Here is a 21,794-nt window from a genome sequence, read left to right on the forward strand (position 1 = left end):
ATTGAATACTGCTCTGGAGTTTTCTCCCTCATTTTGTTAAAAAGTTGAGTGCTCATTCATCTTCCCTGCACTATTTAATAATGTGAGAATGAAGTGTGTCATCTTCACTAATATCACAGTTTTTATTTCATCACCCATTTTCTTCAGGGCCAGAAGAACTTTCCCTGATTCAGTTTAATAGGGCTACAGACTAGTTTTACTCCATGCTGATTGAGCAAGAAATCAATGGATGATGCCTTTGCACCTCAATGAATCACCTAATTAGCTGCTTTCTAAAAATGTAATCAGTTCATTATATACAACATTTTCAGTAAGATTAAATGATAGAAAATTCACTTTGCCAAGAAAATTCCTTATTTCGACCACAGATCACTGTTGTCTTTATTCCATCTGTATTTTCTATTATGTAGCTATTGCTCATCTACTGGAGACATGGATATGAAGGCCATGCAAGCATGGTTGTTTATTGTGTGCCCAAAGATTCCAAGCAGGCAGGTTGAAGTATTTCAATGGACCTACACTTACATGTTTCAGCCCTATTACATGAGGATGATGAATTTAGAGTAGCTTTTCAGCAATTTATAAAATAGGTCTTATTTTTTTGACTATTAAGTATTATATTAATGTGTGCATTAATGCAAAAGAATAGACTGGTAAATGCCCCTTCTGACCAAATAATTGAGCGATATCAAGGAACAATACCAAAATTATTAACTTTGATGACTTTGTCTTCTGTCCATTCGAGCTATAAAATAACTTTTGCATGGAATATGAAATGCCCATGAACACAGGTGAACAACTACCAGTTGATGAAATGAAATGATGAAATGTCATAATCTCTGAAAACAGAATTAGTTTCCTTCACCCTGAGAGAAGACCACATCTCTGTGAGAATATGACTTTGGGTAAACAAAGTAAAGAAATGTTCATGTAATGTGTTGTTTTGGTGAGGGTTTTAAGGCCTTCCTTCCAAAATCTTTTATTATACTAAAAAAAACCCCATATGATGTAACTTATGATCCACTAAACTTGCCCCCCAAAGAGAAAGCTGCAAAAACCCAAATTTGATCAGACCTGATACAAGCTACTGTAGCCAAGGGAAAAACTGGAGAGCCACACTCTTTAAAGCTCTTCTAAGTAAAAGTTAAAGTACGAAAATGGATACCTAGAAGCATACACTCAAAGTGCATATAATTGTCAGCTGTCATTCTGATATTGAACTAATTCACTATGAAATTTTCAGCAATTCATTTGCAGATGATTTACAGAAGCATCTCCTTAATTTTAATTGCAATTTACTGACAATTTTAGTAATATATATATATTTTTTAGTAATATATATATAGTAGTATAGACAATTTTAGTAATATATATTTAATAGTATATATATTCTAGGGAATGTTTATTCCTAAGAAATGCAGAGGAAAATAAAATTTAACAGCAACATTCCTAATTAAGATATAAGCACAGTACAACCCATTTAGTTCCTCCTTCTATGGCATCCTTATCAATCCAAAATATCAACTTAATGTATTTTTAACCTCACCTCTAGTGAGTATCATCCTTACAGTGTACATCCTTACATTACGTTTTTGGCATCTTCATTTCTTTCTGTCAGGTCACTTTGTATTCCTGGGACAGACTAAACTAAGGAAAACAAAAGAGTTGGAAACAGGAAATCGAGATTTATTAAGATTACCCCTTAACAAAAGACTGCTTTCTGCACAGAAAACATTCTTCCTATGTGCAAAATCTCTTTCTGTTTGTTGAGGCTGTATTTGCCTTAATGTCAAAGAACTTCTGTGGTACATGTTTGTGCAGTACAGAAATTATTTCTGAGGTCTTCAGAACTGTCTAGAATTTATTAGGAAAATAGCCCCTGTTGTAGGTGTAATTCAGCCATTAAATAGTGCAATTAACTATCATGACTCATCAGTCTCGGTCCATTTGTTTGGAAGTACAATAAAAATAGAGACAGGGAGAAACTACTCCATTTAGATTCTAAGCAATACCTGTGTTTTCCAATACACTTCCCACATGATTTTTCACTGTGGTGAAGTTAGTAAAAACTCTGCTAGTGCGAAAGTGGCCAACTGCATTTAAATCTTTCAGAGATCTTTCCTAAGTGGAGATATAACACATTTTTGGGAGGAGTAAAAAAATCATCCTGGATTAAAAAGTGTTTCTACATAAAGGCATAGAGAGGATGACATGGACTAAAATTACATGGAAAGTACATGTTAAAGGAAACATGGGGAAAAAAACCCCAAACAAGATAGATGAGAAAAGTTAATTTAGGTAGTTTGGTAACAAGACTCTTTGCACCGACCAGTTACACTTTCTCATCTAATTCTTATGCATCTTCTCTGACTCTCATCAATATATGTGAACTTTTAATTCTGGGTCATCACTAGCATTAGTTCTTCTGACCCATACACCAAATTGTAATTTAAAATTCTAGTGAGGCACTGTGTGCACTGGTATGCTTACCTGAAAATGAAATTATTTTCCTTTCATCCAAACAAAAACTAATAGTTCAGTAATAGATTTTATATTTTTAATTTAATTTATATTGACATATGACACATGCCTGGAATTTGCTGCCTTTGTGATTATAAGTACAAAGTTTCTGTCCTTTTTAAGACAAAGAGTTGCTGACACTACAGTGTGGACCTAAGTTTTAGTGCCAGAAGTAATACGCTATCAGTTCATACCCAACCAGTCCCTGAGAACTTTATGTTTTCATTTAGCTTTCTGAGAGATGGGAAAACATGATAAACCTATCAGAGCTACCATCCCTCACCCTTGCCTGGCAGCCTGGGTGATAGAGCCTGCTTTACATTCCGACACAAGACAAATTAGAGTGCACTGTGCTCAGGCTTCATGCTCCCTTCTTGCCAAGGAAGCAATTCATCTCTTCACGTTGATTGAGCGATACTGAGCAGTGTGTTGGGAAACGGGAGGAGGATGGAGTTGAAAATCATGGGGAGGGAAGGCATGGGAGAAGAAGAACAGTAGAAAAGATTCTGACTAAGGAATTCAGAGCCTCATAACCAGCCCCCAGGTAAAAAAAACATGATAATGTGTAGAGGCAGAATAAGAGGTAAAGACACATTCTCAAAAATTCATTTCCATTAATTAAAAATTGAATATGTTTCTAAAAACAGATTAAAGCAGATAATGAAGGGGAAGAAATGAAAAGATGTAGGTATATAAGTAAGAAAAGGATGTCTGAATTGAAAAATGAAGTAAAGGACTCAATTCATCATTATTCTATACTATAGACAGCTGTCATATGACTAAGGGTATGGCACCATAATCAGGATACCACCTCTGATTTCACTGGAAATTATGAAATCCCACTGACAGCCTTGATTGTCTTATCTACTCCCCCAAAAATGATGTGTCCATACTATTCTTTGACATCTATATTTCAGATGAGCACAAATATACTGTATTAGTACCTGCAAAGTTCAAATCCTTCATGTATCACAAAATATTTTGAGTCACTTTTCCTTCAGCTTTCAAGACAGATTGGGACACACACTGATTAAGAACTTAAATAATTTTTATCCTTCATATTTAAAGTCTCACATAAGGTAATAATTTTATTTAAAAGAAATGTAAATTCATAATATGCAATAAAATAATAAAAACAAACTGTCCCACTAATCACTCCTTAAAAAAATGTTATCCTGTCATTAGCATGAAGTTAGACAACAATAGAAAGTGGTATGTATTCCTTCAATCATACTGTTCTATGTAAACACAAAATTTTCTCATACTGACCTGGTAAGACAATACATAAAAAAGCTTTAATTTATTTCCACAGAATTTATTTTGTTTTACAATCTGGACAGTGTTCTGATCACTAAGAGCTCAGCATTTTTCACTAGGCTTTAAGCAATTTAATGACATTTCTATTATGCTGCAAGAGTGAGCTTTTTAAGACTGTAATTTGTCATATAATTCAAAGTGATATTTTAAGTATGACATGCTTATTTTCTTCCCCCAAATGTTACTTCATCATGTATCCCTCATATTTTGGCAATGATTCTATAAAATTTGGCAGCATCAGTACATCACAAGGCCTCATGGTAAAATAAAGGTCCACCCCTTGGCAACTGCTAAGGTTAAATCTGTTTCATTACTGAAATACTCAATACAGCACATTTGAAGTCTTTCATGGCTGTTTCTACCACCATCAATTAATTTGCAAACTAGATTTTGAGATATGCAAATATATAACTCTATGACACAAAAACCCTTAGAAAAAACACAAGGTTGGTTTTTCTTATAGTTTATCTGCCTTTATAAGTTGTGAAATAATGCAAATGAAATACTGAAGTATATTCCTGTTACTCTCTCTGTATACAACTGCTGTTTAGGAGAAAGAAGAAACTCTCAGGCAATTACAAAATATCTATTTTCTCTTATTTATTCTTCTTTGGTTAAAAAATTAGCCTGCTCTCAAGTTAAAACAAAGTTCTCCTTGTCTGTTAGTAAAACAAAAAAATCATTCAATTTTATGTTTACCTAAAATTATTTCACTCTTGAACACAGCACCCTTTTTTATTATTAGATATTTTATTAATACAAATCTCCTTCTATAATCTCTGTACTGCTTGTCAAAAACATACTAATAAGCAAGAAGATTCAGTCACATTACTCTTTCAAGAATATTAATTTCAGTGCATCTTCAAAGCATATTCCCAGATTTGTCATCTTTATCCCTTGTGCATGAGATGATTAATTTTTAATAACGCTAGTATCAATAACAATAACTGAAAATTTGATTTGCATTGTGTCATAAATCTAAACTGACACAGAAATACCCTTTAAAGAAGTCTAGTAATAAGTCTCTCAGATTGTAATTTATTTAAGTGGAACCCTAAGTAATTTATCAGAAGACATGTATGCAACAACTGTTTTCCTTGGAGAAAAACATCAGCAAATTATTCAAAAAGGAAATTATAAAATTCTTGCACTTACTCATTATATTAATTAATTCTGAATTTTATCAATAAATATATAAGTAAGTTCTTTTCACTTCACAAACTGAACTTATATTAGCAATCACAAGGCCATTCTGTTTAAGTTCCTTCCATAAGTCACATCGTGTTGTCCTTTACACAGCTGGGTCTTTTTTTGTAGCTAACTCATCTGTAACTCATTTGGAAATCAAATTATGATGCTTTTTACTGGCCATATACTCGTGCATATGTATATTTGTATGATGTATATGTGTGTGTACATGTATATATATGCACTTGTATACATTTGTGCATATGCTTAATTTGCAATCCATGATGTTTGGAAAGCACATAAACCTTCTAAAATGAGACAAATCACATTAAACATCATTCTAAATCTAACAAAAAAAAGTGAAGTTTCAAACTATGCTTTTTCATAAAACTCGTCCTTTTTTTATGCAGTATTACTTTTATAAAAGCTCAAATTTCAAAACTGATAAAAGAACATAAACCATTTTTAGTAAATATGTAGTCACTGGGGCTTCAAATGAACTTTTAATAATTATTTGTAGTAATAAATATTTAGGACTTGAATATTCAAGGATAAGTAATGCATTAGTACTGGGAATAGAGCCAATTGTATTGTCCACAGTCAATTTTTAATTAGTCACCCTCAAATTAGTATTTTAATGTAATTTTGTAGTTAGCTGAACTGAACAGCAGATATTAAATGACTTGCTAAGGGTCACATACAGCCATACTGCAATATATTGAACCCTCTCCAAATCTCTAGCTTTATTTCCACTGGGGTAGATTTTTAAGAGCATAAGAGGGAAATCTACATTTGTCTTTCAATTTTTAATTTAGGCCAGCAAATAAGCTATCAGAAAAGTCAAATAAACCCTTATTATCAACTAAGATAAGAATAAAATTTTTTCACCAGAGCTACAAAGTGATACCACAATGTTAAGGAAGCATGTTTAGGAAATTTGAATTTTGACAAAGGAATATAATAATTTAAAAATTATAAATGATGCTTCACTGTAACACAACATATTGAAGAGTAGTAGGGTGCATTAAATGAAGAACAAAAACTTTGACTGGAGCAGAAAATACCATCATAAAGTTCATGTAGATTAAAGCATTCACCTCAGGTGGGTCTGACAATGGGGTGCAGGAAAAAGGAATGGGATATACTCATGCAGCTCTTTAAACTGGATTTTTTTTTTTTTCTTTCCAGTATATAATTTTATTGTAAACTCTACACATATAAAAATATAATTCCTAATTGATTTTATTTTTGAATGGTCCATGCACCTTGTGGAATCCCTTTTTTATTTTCATTATAAGCAAAGTATTTTTGAAACAGTCTTAAACCTATGATGAAAACAAAACAGTTCTATTTATTTCACTAAGCAAGAACACCTTACATACAGTTTGCAACCTTCTGATATGTTGAAAGTTAATGAAACTGGAGATCAATAAGATTAGAAATGTGAGTCCCAATCATTGTGATCTGCAGAGCAGTAAACTCTAAGGCTGTTTCTGAAACTGCTAATAATCAGATTCTTCCTGCCCTTGCATCTCCTGAAATAGCAAGGCAGAAAATTGAGTGAATTTTTAAAATGAGACTAGCTTCAGCGCAGTTTCATGAAAAATTATGGGTAAAGAAGAATGCTCTGTATGTCACACTCCAAATAATAAAGAAGACGTTGGATGAAACAAATTTCCTTAAGAATGCTCTCTGAATGTTGGTATCACCTTCCTCAAAGGATTACCTTTTTTTTCAGTTCAGTAAAATCTGAGTTAGTTCTGAAATTCCATCAGAGTGCATACACATTTGTTCTTGCCTGTGAAAACAAATCTAAAAGGAGAAATACAAAGACTTGGATAGCTGCCTCGCTGTAATGACGTGCTGAGAATACATTCATTAGTCAGAGTCTTTCTCAAATACATTCAGCTAAAGAATAAAATGTAGCCTACAGTTACTGCTAATACATTTGCAATAGCAGTATTATAATGAATACTTCCAAAATATATTAGAATTATGGAAAACTTCTTTGACCCAATTAAGGAAAGTTTTACTGCAAAATTTCCAAGGAGATCCTTGGTTGCTGTACTTTTCTGCTTTCTCAATCAAATGTGACTTTTGAAAATCTGTCTTTATTAATTTTAAATTACTGGGTCATTCAGATGCCACAATATTAATTAAACAAGGTATGTATGCAAACCAAATCAATTTTTTGAGTGTCATCTACAGTGCCTGAATATAACTCTGAAAGTCATCGATGACAAGCTAAAAATACCTTGCATGTGGCATAATCTAGTAAGTACTTGCCCACTACAAGTCCAAGCATGGAACAGAGACAAATACAAAACTCTTCAGATTTCACATGCTTGCAATGAAATTCAGGATTTTTTTCCTGCAGGTGGATTGTACCAACAATGGATTTTTCATCTTTGTTTGAACTTCAAAATGCTGAAGCACTAAATAAAATTTGTTCTGTTGAACGCATTTTTAGTGACTGCACATGTATGCACATGTGGTTGTGTCATTTTTGTAGAATCATCCCAGTGGTTGATGGCACATTTCAAAAGGAATTTTTGACTAAACAAGAATTCCACTTTACCAAATGACAGGTGGATAAGATATTTTTATATTTCTGGCCACTAACATGAGATATGACTATAGTCTTTTTGCTAATATTTGTAGGATTCTTGAAAAGATCACTCAATGCATTTATAAAGACCTGTCCTATTTGACTTTTGTTGAGATCATAAATACAATAAAATCTCTTTTAAAATGAAATAGGAATATATAAACGACAAAAAAGGGCCCCACTCTTCTCAGAAAGATTTAAGCTTAATTTATTATTCCAGTTGTATAATTCTTCAGTGACCTTTTTTCAACGTGCATCAAGATATGCAGTATTCCATCTTTGTGCTGTCTCAAGATTTTTCATCAAGCATCTACAGAATAACTGAGTCACTATCAGTATAAGCACTGTTTATTCACTCAATGATTTTTAAGACTTTCAAATAATAAAAGGCTCTTCCTTTCCAGTTATGTTTTTCCCCTGTACTTCAGCCAAGTTCTTAATAAGAGGCAATAGTGAATGTGCAATCAAAAGAAAAAAGCAACATAGAAAAGCTCTTATTAAGTCAATAGGGAACACAAATTGCAAAGACAATGAATATAAATAAGGGAATATGAAAAATGCAAGAGGGTCAGACTCTGTGCAACCTATTCCTATGAATGAAAATCATGGGAATATGGGATCTGAAAATCTTGTTCCAAAATTCTACTTTGTTTTATTATGATGTATGGGAAACCACAAAAGGCCTAATTAATTAAAAAAAAAAAAAATTTACTCTGAAGCTCCACAGAAAGCTCTAAACTTACAGAATCAAATATAAAAATCAGTTTTCAAAAAACTTATTAAAAAATGCCAAGTAAATACAAAAAGTGCTTGGGAAAGTCTGGTCAGTAAGAATAATAAAAATTAGGTGTGAGGAGCAGATGAAGCATTTTAAAGCACCACTAAAGCTTGCTTCTTTTTGGGGCATCATCTTCTTGGAAAGAGATTCACAAGGAAATATCCTTAGTGCCCTCTAGAGAGTATTTTTGCTGTTATAGATTAAAGCAAAATACTTTCTACACAAATACAAAAATATCATGCACACTGCTACACATAGCACTACTATTTGACTTGATTTTATTGATAAATAGAAGTTTGCTTAGCAAAGGATTTTCAGTCATTGTATATTACTAGCCACAGCCTCTGGTTTTGTTGGACATGATCAAATGATAAGTATGCAGGTCTCACTCCAGAGGCAGAAAGTCTGTAAAATTACTTCTAAGGATCAGTTGAGCTATGCATACATTTTGTATGATGGGAAATGAACTCAGAGACTGAGTATTCTTTATTTCCATGGAAACTGATCTAGTTTCTCTTTTCTCTAGTTTGTAATATAACCTTGTCAGTGACCATCATCCCTCAGAAGTCTTGTATTTCTTTCCTTCATTCATAAACACAGGATTTTTCTAACAGCTGCATGGTTAGTATTTATGCTAATTCTCTTACCTAAGAGAAATTTTTCTGCCTTAAAGAACTCCCCCTCCACACACACAACCCCAGTCAAAAATAAATAATAAAAATAAAAAAAAAATAGTCAAAGGATTGTGGCCATTCAGTGAATAAGGTGAATGGCAGTGTCTTTTACAGGACTTAATAACCCAAAATAGTATAGTCATTTGCTAACCACTAATTCCCTCCTAAAGATATCAATATTAAATATTCAATACTGCATTATCAAACGTTCTCCACCCAAGTTAAACTCAAAGCAGACATACTTTGACACTTACAAGGTAATTTGATACAACCTGGGAAGTAAGCCAATTGCCATCAGCAATCCATACTGAAGATTTGTGCATCTCTAACTTGTTACTTTCTGCTGCAAAGTATACAGGTAAGTTCAGTGTTTAGCTGGGGAGTGAAAAACAAGCCTTTAAACCTTCTCTTTCAGCTTCACGGTTCCATTTTGCCAGTTTATGCAGATAAATTGGCTCTACACCACTGACTGTGAGATTCAATGAAGTTCTTTCTTTGGAAGATATAAGCCTTTAAAATCTGCTTCATGATTTACAAAAGCATCACTAATAAGTGCTCTTGTTAGAGCTGTAGACTGCCACTTTTATATGATGAGATTTGTTGTCCTCAGTAGAAGGTGATAACAACCTGGGACTGCAGGCATGCAAGGATTTAATTGGCAGCCCTAGACACAAAGTGATACCTGCAGCTTGCTTATATACTAGAAGCAGCAGATAGTAATTATAATTGGACCTCCAATCAGGTTTCATATATGTGACAGAATTTGCAATCAGCACCGAGAGCCTCTATCAGCCCTGAATTCTTCACTCAGACCATACAAGTCAGACAGGCCTTTTTCTAAATAACATATTTTTGTTCTGTTTCCCACTTTCACAAACACTGCATTTGGTGATATCTGGTTTTCTTTCTTCTGTTATACATTTATGACTCATTAAATCAGATTTCAAAAATTATTCATGTTCACAATCATCTAGATAAGAAGATTTCTCTGAAAAGTGAATCAGTTGTCTGAATATCGTCAGAATAATTTAGGCAACTTTTTGCCTAAGGCTGTTTACAATATTAACAGGTGCTCATTTACATACTTAAAACATTGAAATATGACAGAAAATTTGTCTTGTATTTAGAGGTGTAGGAGAAAATAAAGGGAGGAGGCCATCAAGATGATCAGAGGGATTGGCCACATCTCGCATGAGGAAAGGCTGAGAGAACTAGATTTTTCAGCCTGGAAACAGAAAGCTTACAGGTGACTTAATTGTGGCTTTCCATTACCTGAAGGGAGCCTACAAGGAATATGGAGAGGGATCCTTGACAAGGATGAGGAAAAATAGGTTTAAATTGAAAGAGAAGAGGTTTAGATCAGATATTAGGAAGAATTTCCTTACTGTGAGGGTGGTGAGACACTACATCAGGTTTCTCGGAGAAGTTGTGGATGCCCTGTCCCTGGAAGTGTTTAATGCCAGGTTGGATGGGGTTCTGAGCAATCTGGTGTAGTGGAACATGCCACTGCCCAGGACAGAGGGGTTGGAACTACATTGATCTTCCTTTCCAATCAAATCCATTCTATGATTCCATGATACTATGATTCTATGAGTGTATGATTCTGTGATTCTGTGATTCTATGATATTAAAGAGAAAATCACAGATTTTCCTATGGAAAATCCACTGAGGAGCATCAGTAAGTCACTCCCCAAAGAAAGGAAAGCCTCTGAAAACAGTATGGTGTGTTGATGGCACCAGGAATTTACCTTTTCTCATTTTTATTTTTTTCTTTCCTGTGTAGATGTGTTGAATTGTGGCTATGGACAATAAGCACACACATATACCTCAGAGCACCACCAGGACACCCTTTAGAAATAGTTAAACTTGGTAGAAGTGTTATTCCAGTATTAATTAGCATTCTCTACTACTTAGAAGTATGATTATTTTCCCACAACAGAAAAACATATGTTTCACATCACAAAGCATATTATTTTTCACATCACAATTCAACACACACACACAGACATATTTGTGATTCCTAATGCTGTCAATAGACTACATTGCTTTTAGTATTCTAAAACCACAGAGCTCTAATCAGTACTGACTAGTGGATAGTACTGGTTAACATTCCTATGAACTTTCATTGCTTCTCAAAATGCCTGCCCTTCCCCTCTTATCAGTAGTTTTTCACTTACTGGCACCAAAACCCTTGTTGCTTGACCTAATAAAGGAGGGCCATATAGAATTCAGGTATAATTTTCACTTTTGGGTGTGTCTCCAATAGCTTTCTTCTGGGTCTTCAACAGAAATTTCCTTCTCCAAAATCCCTTTCTTCAGAAGAAACATGGATAATTTTTACAAGCTCTTTTCCTTTCCATCTGTAGTCAAGATCTATACTGGGTAGGGAATTTACTCTATTTTTATTTGAATTTTCTGGAATATTCAGAGACTGGAACAATTTGCTTCAGACTAGGACTCAGACAACAGTATGACTACTATACTTATTGAAAAATGAAATAAATAATATACTCACAGAGTTAGAGACAATAGAGTCTCCATAAAGTCAACTTACTCCTTCCACTGTCCATGCAGGTTTACTTTCTATGGTACATATTCTTCCTCATTCTTTGTTCTTTCTTGGTTTTAAATGTCAATAAGAGTAAAGAAAATGTATTGAAAAATTTGATGCACTCTATTCTGCTGCAAACATTTGCTTTAGTGCTTCCAAGAAAATAAAGAAAAACGGATTAAGTTCTTATGCTTTATTTTTTGAGAAACATCTTGATATATATTCTGTGGCTAACATCTTCAGCTTAACAAGAGATTTATGTTGTAACAAGGAGAACATTTTTAAGACTTCATCCATTTATATTTCAGTGGATAGACATTTCTCATATTTAATAGGTCTTTGCTCAAAAGCTGAAGTTATTCCAGCAAGACTCATGCCCTCATACATACATTCCTAAACTGCCATTACCATGTATTTCATCTTTTATTTGCTTGCACATTGTACCAGCTTTCTCTCTGCACCTGTTTTTCTTCAGGACATCAGTCTATCCCCAGTATTTCTGCTTGTACTGTTGTACAAAATGTGTTGGTTAACTGGCATATTGGCATACTATAACATCACCAACATTACTGAAAATTAATCACAGAAAGGCACCATTATTTTACTTGGTCTCATTTGTCTAACCTTCAAATTATTTGAATAAAATTTAAAAAAAAATTAAACATGATGAAAAAAGCATAAATCTCAAAGAGTTAATGGGAAATGATGATCAACGCCCCTTCAGTTCTGTAAGTTGTATAAAAGGAATGTGAATTTAGTCATGTTTCCTCATTGATAGTACAAGAGAGCTGATGAAATAATAAAGAATTTCAATCATGTACTAAATATGAGAGAGTGGTTTATAATTTCTTGTCATCTAATTTTTTTTCTTTTACTTGCTACAAGCATTTCTTTTCTTTTGCTTATGTTTATAAATTTTGCATATCTGCATTCTTTGCTCATGTATTGACTTATAAACATTCCAGATATAACAATCCAAGTTATGAGGGCTGTTAAAATATATGACCCATTCCAATTATTTTATTTTCATTTCATGTATTTACCATTATTTCATAGATCTGACTTGGGAGAATACCTGAAGATGAATGCTGAAGACACACAAAAATCACATTATACCCTGAGTAACTTGGAATTCCCTCGATGTTCTCCTCATGGATTTGTATTTGAGTTTACAGTAAAGTTATCATCATGAAAGATTTCAAAACACATTCAACACTCTTTCCACAAGAAATGCAAATTTGAGCATCCTGTCCTGTGACCATACATGCAAAAGAAAACCTAAACTCCCACAAACAACAAATGGACAGCAAAACTGAAACCCTGCCATACTAAAAATCTTCAGAAAAGAACAGAAAACATACAAACACAACCAAACATCATTGTTACTTATTTATATGCAAGAAGTTTCAGACTTGCAAGGATGAAGTCAGCAGGGACTTTTTAATTTTTCAGGTAGCAGATAACATGTATTGCTATTATCTGGGTCTCATTTATTTGTTATGACACCTACATTCTCAACTTTGGTTTTGCTGAACAAATTTGAATTTGGGCTACAGAAACGTGCCCCCCTGAAAAAAAAAAAAAAGAAAAAAGAAAAGTGACCCCTTTTTAGCTGATAATATTTGCAATTATGATACTTCAGACGTTTTTTAAATTCCAGTGACACTACCTAGGAAGTCTGGCCATGACTATAACAGCTGTTAATGAAAACAATCCATACAATCATAACACTGGGTACCTTGAAAAATTTAGACACATCATACAAAGATCTTTAAGAAGGGAAGGTGCATAGAAGAGTCCAAGAAATGTGAAACACAGGAAGATAATTTTTCTCCTAAAATTCCCTCCTTCCATCACCTCTGATTTTATGGGCTTTTAGACCAACACAACTTGTTAAAAACAAATTCTACTCCAGGAGCAACACTTCACAAGTTTTGCAGAGGAAAGGGAAGACTTTCTATACAACTCAGCCTGGTCCCATAGGAGACTTACTGCATACTCCCCTCATCTTTGGTAGTCAGGAAAAGCAGCAAGAGTGGATTGACTGATGATCGTAGCCTATCTTTGATCTCAATGAAAATTTAGCACTCATACTAAAAACCCTCCCATCCTTGAGCCAGTGAAAAAGAGAGGGAAAGTGGACACAACTAAAAAAAAATGCCATAGAAACAAGTCAAAATTACGTCGCTAATCAAATATTTCCTATGGACATCAGGAAGCTATTAGATGGTTTGGTGAAAGCTTAGGATGCCTCACAAAAGCCCTTTATCTCCAAGAGTGCAAATGAGGTTAATGGACTCATTTTCACTCTGTGATTCACTTCCTCTGTTCTGTTTCTTTGTTTTATGCAGATAATTGGAAACAACAAAGAAACATCATTCTCTAGAGCTTAGTAGGGAAGGGAGGTTCATTTCTTACCAAAAACACAAATTTAAGAGAAGAAAAAGAAGGAAAATAAAACCAGTGGGCAGAAAATAATAGTTATACAGAAGGGTAATAGGCAATTAGCACCCACCCTCCCACATTCACACAATCTACAGAAATGGCACATCTTACAGCTTCCCCTAACTCTTTAGGGTTGAATAAAACATCACTACTGTCTGTCCCTTGGGAGGATCTCAGTATTGCTGGGAGATGGCATTGGAGAGGCACAAAGCAAGGGGAAAAAAAAGATGTTAACAGTACTGAACATAATATTATCTGACAGAGAAATAAGGAATAATCTTATTATTTACTTACAGTTTTTCAAAACTAGAAAAGTTAGTCCTATGAGCAGAGGTCACAAAATATTCTGATTTCCACATCTCCTTTATACAAATGTTACTGCATGTATTGTAAAAATCTGGCTCTGCTGGTCAGTGAAAAGCATTTTTGAGAAAATATTGTACTGCAGTGCTGAAATGCAACTTGTAAATCTTTCCTTCAGCAAAGACAATAACACTGTCTATAGTATATGTCTGTTGTATTAACACCAAGAAACAGGAAAATAAAGAGGCTCACTTATTTTGGAATCAGAGAAAAGGAAGGTTTAGGAAACAAAACACTTGCATACATATAGTTAGTCCTTTCAGAGATGAAACAGGCCATCAAAGATTGTTCCGAGCATGCTAGAAATGCTATACAGTCTCTCCAAACACAAATTTAATGGACTGAGCTTTCTCAGTATTTTGAAAGGACAATAAGTATATCAGTGGGTTTGGATGAATATCATACCACTGCAATCTTTAAATCTTATCATTTAACTTCTGCATCTCTTATATATATATTTCATAATACAAACGCTTTAACGGGGTAAGTATCTGTAAATGTCATATTCATTTTCTTAGCAAAGAAATCTAGATTCATTTTCACAATGAAAACATATCATCACCAAAGAATTGATAATTAGTTCTTCTACCCATCTAGCATTGTGCAGATGGCTACTGAATTCAAGAAGATCACTTCCTAACCAACTATGTGTATTTGCAGCAAAGAAGTGTTTGATGCTTTCTTATCTGAACTTATTCCTAAGGAAACTAATGAAAATATCTTAGTTGACCACCTGGCCCAAATGTTTGAGGTTCCCCATGATTCTCCTTCTCTGCATCCTCTCCTTACAAATGTTATTTTTTAAAAGCCATGACTTGGAGTGCTTCTGAAGACAAGTAAGGAGGAACTTTGGAGGGAATAGAACAAAAAATACCTTTGTCTTTTAAGATGCAGGTCATGAATATAAAGAGTAGGTTTCTAACATGTATCCAAAAGACTGCCTTTAAGTTGCAGTCTTTAATATCTTATTTATATATATATATAAATAAAAAACATACATTTATATAGCAATATTAATGTGGAAACATAATACTAGAAATGGGTTTTATAAGTTAAGCTTCCTCAGATTCACAGGTTCTGACAGTAAATGTGAGTCGGTATAGCATGGCAAATGCAGATTTTGAAATAAACTTGGGACATGAAGGTTAGGACACCACTGTTCTTTTGACATACCTTTAGAAGACTTTTTAAAGGATGAAAGATACTAAGGAAAAACAAACACCCCGCAGTTTGTGTAACAGGACTGTGTATTTGCATGAACAGATGTGGGAATGAGACTTCAGGGAATTCATGATTGACTTCCATGTCCCACTAGAACTATATCTGCATGCATGCTTGTTTTTTTATGGAAAAATGGTGGAATTTTAAAGTACAGGTCAGCAATCACAAATCAAGTAGATTTCATAGTCCAGCTGAAATGACAACAAATCAACCTGACTTTTGACCAAGAAAGGGTATAAAAACTACCTGGAGAAACTAGACAATCTATCCCTCAAAGACAAAGAAACAGAGATAAAAGGCATTTCAGAAGAAATCAATCAACCTCTCTCCAGAAATGTAATAGTGATCTAGGGATTTTACCTATCAAAATTAACAGAATTTAACACTTGATGTATTATGTACAGCATTTCTTCTCATTATCTCCTGTGTGTGCTTTATGACTTCATTTAATTAGAATGTCACAGACTTCTGACAAATTGAACATACAACTTTTTTGACAATAAAATAATTTTCACACTTTAGCATGTGGAAACTGGCTATAATAGGACTCTTATTTGAGACAATAGGCTAAGAAAACTCAGTATTAGCTGAATTACAAATATTGCAAAATATGCATGTTGCAGCAACAGGACGTTTAATTCTTGTGACAGACCAACTTTAATTTGATAAAAATGAAATTAAAATAACCTTGAAATTGCTGTTTTTCCTTTCTACTTGGAGTACTTCATATAACACAAAATTTTCCATTCCTTGGGTAATGTTATAACTATTTATATTAACAGATTTATATTTTATTTTTATTAGACATGCTCCTTGTAAGTTTGAAAGAAATAAATTTTTAACACTGATAAATTCTGCTTTTAAAGTTTATGTTCTCTGTCTGAAGAATTCATGTTCAACGTTAAATATGTGGCACACAAAAGTGCAACCTGCATTTTTTTATAAAAAATATTTTTTATACACAAACACACTTTTCAATATAGAAATTTAAACGTAAATTTTAAAAATCCAAGAGTTTTGGTGGCATTTTTTAATTTTTATAAATACTAACTTAGAAGACCAAGCCAATAAATATTGGAGGCACAATTTTTAAGAACCAATTTTTAGTATATGGAATGTCAAAAGACAAAAATACTGAACCACCTAAGGCTTCAACCTATGAAAGCTTCTCCATTATCCACAATCATGACAGCACTTAAAAATCAGGAAAAGGATAAGACCTGTTCTGAGCAATGATTTATTTTTTTTTTCCTCTTCAGAATTTCAAACTTAAAAATTTAGGTTTATTTCTATACTTGGTGTCTTTTGTTCAAACTGTTAAGAGTCCCCTTTCTCTGAAATGTTCAGAGACCTGAGATATTGCAAGTTAGATTGAAAGTGAAATTAATTTTGGTATTTTACTCTTTCACGAGCAGCACCTAGGCTTTTAACCCATAATAAGATCCATATAAATAAATTACATCCTGGACTCCATTTCACCTGTTAGATAGATTAAAAGACAACAGCACTTTAAGCACATACTTGTTTTGATATTTTTTTTACCTCCAAAGAAATATTTTTCTCCAGTCTTGACTTGTAGAGGGCTGTTAGTTCGAACAGCTGAAGCTTCATCGCCATCAATGGTGAGGACAGCAAAATTTTCCTTAGCCAGGAATCGAACTTCATGCCACTGCCCATCATTGAGACCAGAGCCTATGAAGAACAAAAAATCATTGCAACATTTTACTTACTCCAATATTTATTATCTCTAAGTGTTTCATGTGTCTCTCACAGGCTCATCATATAAGGTTTAATGAAGGCTACTGAAGTAATGAAATCATTTTAGTGGGATAACAAGGTATTGTTGCTAAAGTAACTATTTCAAAGAAATCCACATTATATCATAAACACAACTCTTTAAACTACCAAAGTGTATGTGCTTACAGGCATAATACTATCTAAGTATAGATATTATCACTCACCTTTCCTATCAAAAGGCCATATTCTGCATTTTAGTGATAAAGAATATGCCTTAATTGTTTCCATGATCAAGCTCAGAAGGAAAAGATATCAATTCATCCATTTAACTGTAGTGAGTAACAGTGCCAAATGGCACATTAGGCTTGTGTTAGGCCTATATCAAGTCAGATATTTCCAAGAAAAGGGAAAAGAATAAAAAGAGGGGAAAAGGCGAGACATTATCACAGAGGAACTGCAAAACCAGCAAATGTCTGAAAACCCCATAATCTTAGGGGAGCATCATCCTCCAAGTACTGGCTACAGTGAAACAGATGGAATTGCTCATTCATTCGTTCATTCATTCATTCATTCATTCATTCATTCATTCATTCATTCACATCCTTTAAAACCCACAGAATTTATATGCTTCTAATATTGTCTCCTGCAGCTGGCAGAAGGCCAGTTTGCCTGGCACATGAAGAACTGCCAAAGGGTACTGGTTTGTTCTACTCATTTCCCTGCAGACAGGTTATGTTGGGTCAGCAAGAAAGTAGCAAATGCTGTAATAAAAGCAAACTGCAACTTATGGCACCTCTTAAAAGCAACATTTTCTCACTTAGATTAAGTCACTTCAGCAAAATGTCATTTGCCAAAATAAACCACAATGCAACATTATAGGCTGTTTCTAAAATTAAGTGGGATGCAAAATGTCAGCAGAAGTATAATGCCAGAAAAGTTTTCCAAGTATTCAAAAGGAATGTTACCTTCTACGAACAAAGAATACTTTTCACGGCAAACAGATATATCTAAACATTTGATGAATATTTTTTCCTAGTGTTTTAACATCTTAAAATATGAGATCAAGTTAAAATAACATAGGCTGCTCTTAGAATATTCTCAGAAAATTCATTAATATGAGTAAAAGTGGCAGAAACCTCTTGAAAATGTATCAGTAAGAAATGCTACTACTAAATCTTTTAAGTTTATTCAATCTTGAGGAAGAACAGATGAAAGACCTAATATACCAAGTATGAGGGAATTTTCCTTTCTGCTTGCAAGTTCTTTTGCTTTCATTTACTTTACATTTGAAAAAGAAGAAACTGATAAATGCCATTATAACCCAAATAAAGTTAATAAAGTTAATTTCCACTGACTTAAAAGTCAAAACTGTTACAGCATGTGCTACTACAACTGAAGCTTATCAGACTATACTTACAACCCCAATTTTCCAGCCTGAGATGATCTAATATTAAAACATCTATTTTATATTTTTATTGAGGTATTCAGTATTACCTTGAACTGAATAACAATGACTAGAGACTCCTGGACAAAATTAAGAATTGGGCTATTAAAACACAGGGCACAAAAGCAGTGGCATGAGCTGTTGATCACAAAGGGAGGTGTATCTAAAACACTCTGGAAAGGGGGATATTGCAGAAACCAAGACACATCAGGATATGAGATGAGAAGGTGCACAGCTGAGCACAGCCAAGCCTCTCAGCCCCAGGAAAGGAGAGGTGAAGGGAAACAGGACAGAAAAGGCAGGAGCTCCTGCTCCCTGGAGCAGGAGCAGGGATGGAAGGGGCTCTGGCCACCGAAGCAGAGGAACAGCTCAAGAGAGCAGGAGCAGCAGAGTCCTGGTCTTACCCATGTCCCCTCCTGTGCTGCTCAGGAACAGGATGTAGAAGAATTGTGACTGAGGAAGGTGAGCTTCAAGAAGGATGAAGAAAAGTGTTGTTTTAATGATTGCTTTTGTTTCTCACTACCTAGATCTATTTTAACTGGGAATGAACTACATTAATTTTTACAAGCTTAGTCTGTTTTGCTTGAGACTGTAATTGGTACATGATCTCCCAGTCTTTATCTCACTCCATGAACTCCTCAGTCTTATTTTCTTCCCTTGCGCTCTTGAGGAGTGGTAGTGAGAGAGCTCACCATGACAACTTATGGAGCTAAAGATAGATGACCATGCTATGAAATTGGAAACTTACTGTATTTTATATAATAAGGCTAAGTTCACTATCCTCACCTCTTGAAGATACTCCTTCATAAAAGAAGGAACTGAAAGTACTAATGAGAAAAATATTTTAAATTAAATATGGTGTGAGATTCAAAATACTTCCGTTATCTTAATCTGTATTTTTATATTTTGTGTTTGTACTCTGCTCTCCCCATGTGCAGTGAAGGGAAAACCCCCCAAGCTTACCAGTGACACAAAGAGAAACTGAACATTACAATGACTCAAGGCAAAAAGCAGGTGGAGGCAAGGTGGATCAACAGAAGAGGTGGTTCTCCGAAGCAGATCGGGAAATGAGAGCATGAGGAGAGCTGCAGGTTAAGAGCAAAAGTGATTTCATGCATTCTCTGTGTGTGCACAGCATTTAGCATTATGCTAATATAATATGTGTGCACATTGTCTAGCAAGATATACTGAGGGAACACACTGCTGTCTGTAAGCTGCTTGCTAGAGGCATGATTGGAGAAGCATTGCTGTTTTGACTGTATTAAAAATATCTGCCCCTACAAGCTGGCATCACTCCTGTCAGTCCCTGAAAGATGACACTGTTTCTGCTTTACGAACTCTTCAGTGTATTGATACAAAATAATCATTAATTAAGGCTTTTTCTTCTTCTTAGCTAGAGGTATTACCCATACCCATGGAGCTTTGCAGAATGACAGTAATATTCCCAACTGCTCTGGCTCAACATTGTCACAAAAATTCTTGTGCAATTTTTATGTTTGTTTAGAAAACTTGCTGGTACATTTTTTCCTGTGGAGTTTACCGATGAATGCTAATGAGGATTGCTCATTAGTATGCAGGAAATAGTCACTATTGTCTTTACAGAATTGTGCTCCCCAGTCAAAAAACTAAAAGCACCTTTTATCTCTGCCACTGTTTTTTATCTGATTTTATATTTATGTATATTAGTAGCAGTAGTGTTAACCCTCCTTCATAAATTAGACAATGATTTGTGTCAGGAACATAAGTTATTATTGGGATATATGATATATTCAATATATACATATATTATGGGGGATAAATTTGTGTAGCTGCATGATCTGTTTGTATTGCAATATTTTATTACAAGCCTCATGTATATTGAGGGATTATTTTTGCTTGCTGAAATCTTTCTCTAAACCAAGTTTCATTAGTAAGAGTAGATCATGTCTCCTTATAATAAAAGAATTTTCAGCTGGAAAGTTTAAGATGGCCTACATCCCAAATGCACAATGATGGTTTCTCATTGCAGTTTAATTTCCTCATCTGAGCTGATACATATATTTATTTGTATTTCTTTTTTTCTTATTCTCTTTTGGTATGCAATCTGAGAGAAAAAAAAAGAGAAATACATATTGCTGCCACCACAAATTCCCTGCTGAGTTCTGGAAAATATGGTTTCATATGCAAATTAAATATCTTAATGAAATGCATTCATTCTATGTAGGTTTTCTATTTAAATGACATTATTTTAAAAGTAGGACTCTTGAGTTAGGCACTTTGATTGAACAAGAAGAAACAGATGTTTTGCTTATTACAGACATGGAAGAAGAACTACATTAACGAATACCAGAAAAATACAAGGGTTTAATACATAATGGAGAATCCAGAAAGACAACATCTGGTCGAGTTTTGCCTCAGGGAAAACTGTAGTAGCAAAAGTCTTAAATTCTTCTACGGATAACTTCGTGTGATCAAATCCTCCTTCAAAAGGTACTGTCCCATGCAGTGACTATCAATGAGTGCTAGCTTATACAGTCTGCTGATGTTCATGGACAAAATTCTTCTAAAATTAACAGCATAACATCTGCCACATCAGACCAGAACCTTGTCTTAATTTTGATGTAGGACTGTAACCTAAAATTCAGTTTAATGTTAAAGAAGAAAACAAGGAAAGAATATTGTCATTATCTCCATGAAGCACTGGAGCAATGCAAGGCTATGCAGCTGCACTTGGGTCATTAGTTCTCACTGCTGTGGTAAATGTTTTGTATTATAATTTCTTGCATATTCTACTAAGAGATGAAGTCCTCAATACTCATCCTGAAGGCAGAGGGAAAGGTTTGTTTGTTATTGCTTTCACTTCAGACAGACAGAACCATGTTTCAGGATGGTGTTGCAATTGTTATTCCTGGCTAATCTCTCACCAACGCAGTACAACTTCGCACTAGTATTTCTGGCTGTAAGAAAAC

At 34.2% G+C, this 21,794-nt stretch overlaps 1 protein-coding gene across 1 annotated transcript in view; it reads right to left on the reverse strand.

Moving 5' to 3' along the window:
* CNTNAP2 (contactin associated protein 2) overlaps positions 1–21,794 on the reverse strand; it is a 1,026,949-nt gene that overhangs the window by 432,560 nt on the left and 572,595 nt on the right. Inside the window, exon 9 of the mRNA XM_058833182.1 lies at positions 17,208–17,357. Coding sequence (XP_058689165.1) covers positions 17,208–17,357 — 150 coding nt within the window. The remainder of the gene's footprint in view (positions 1–17,207; positions 17,358–21,794) is intronic.

Source organism: Poecile atricapillus, chromosome 2 (assembly GCF_030490865.1).
Source record: "Poecile atricapillus isolate bPoeAtr1 chromosome 2, bPoeAtr1.hap1, whole genome shotgun sequence".
In the NCBI taxonomy this organism is placed as follows: Eukaryota; Metazoa; Chordata; class Aves; order Passeriformes; family Paridae; genus Poecile; species Poecile atricapillus.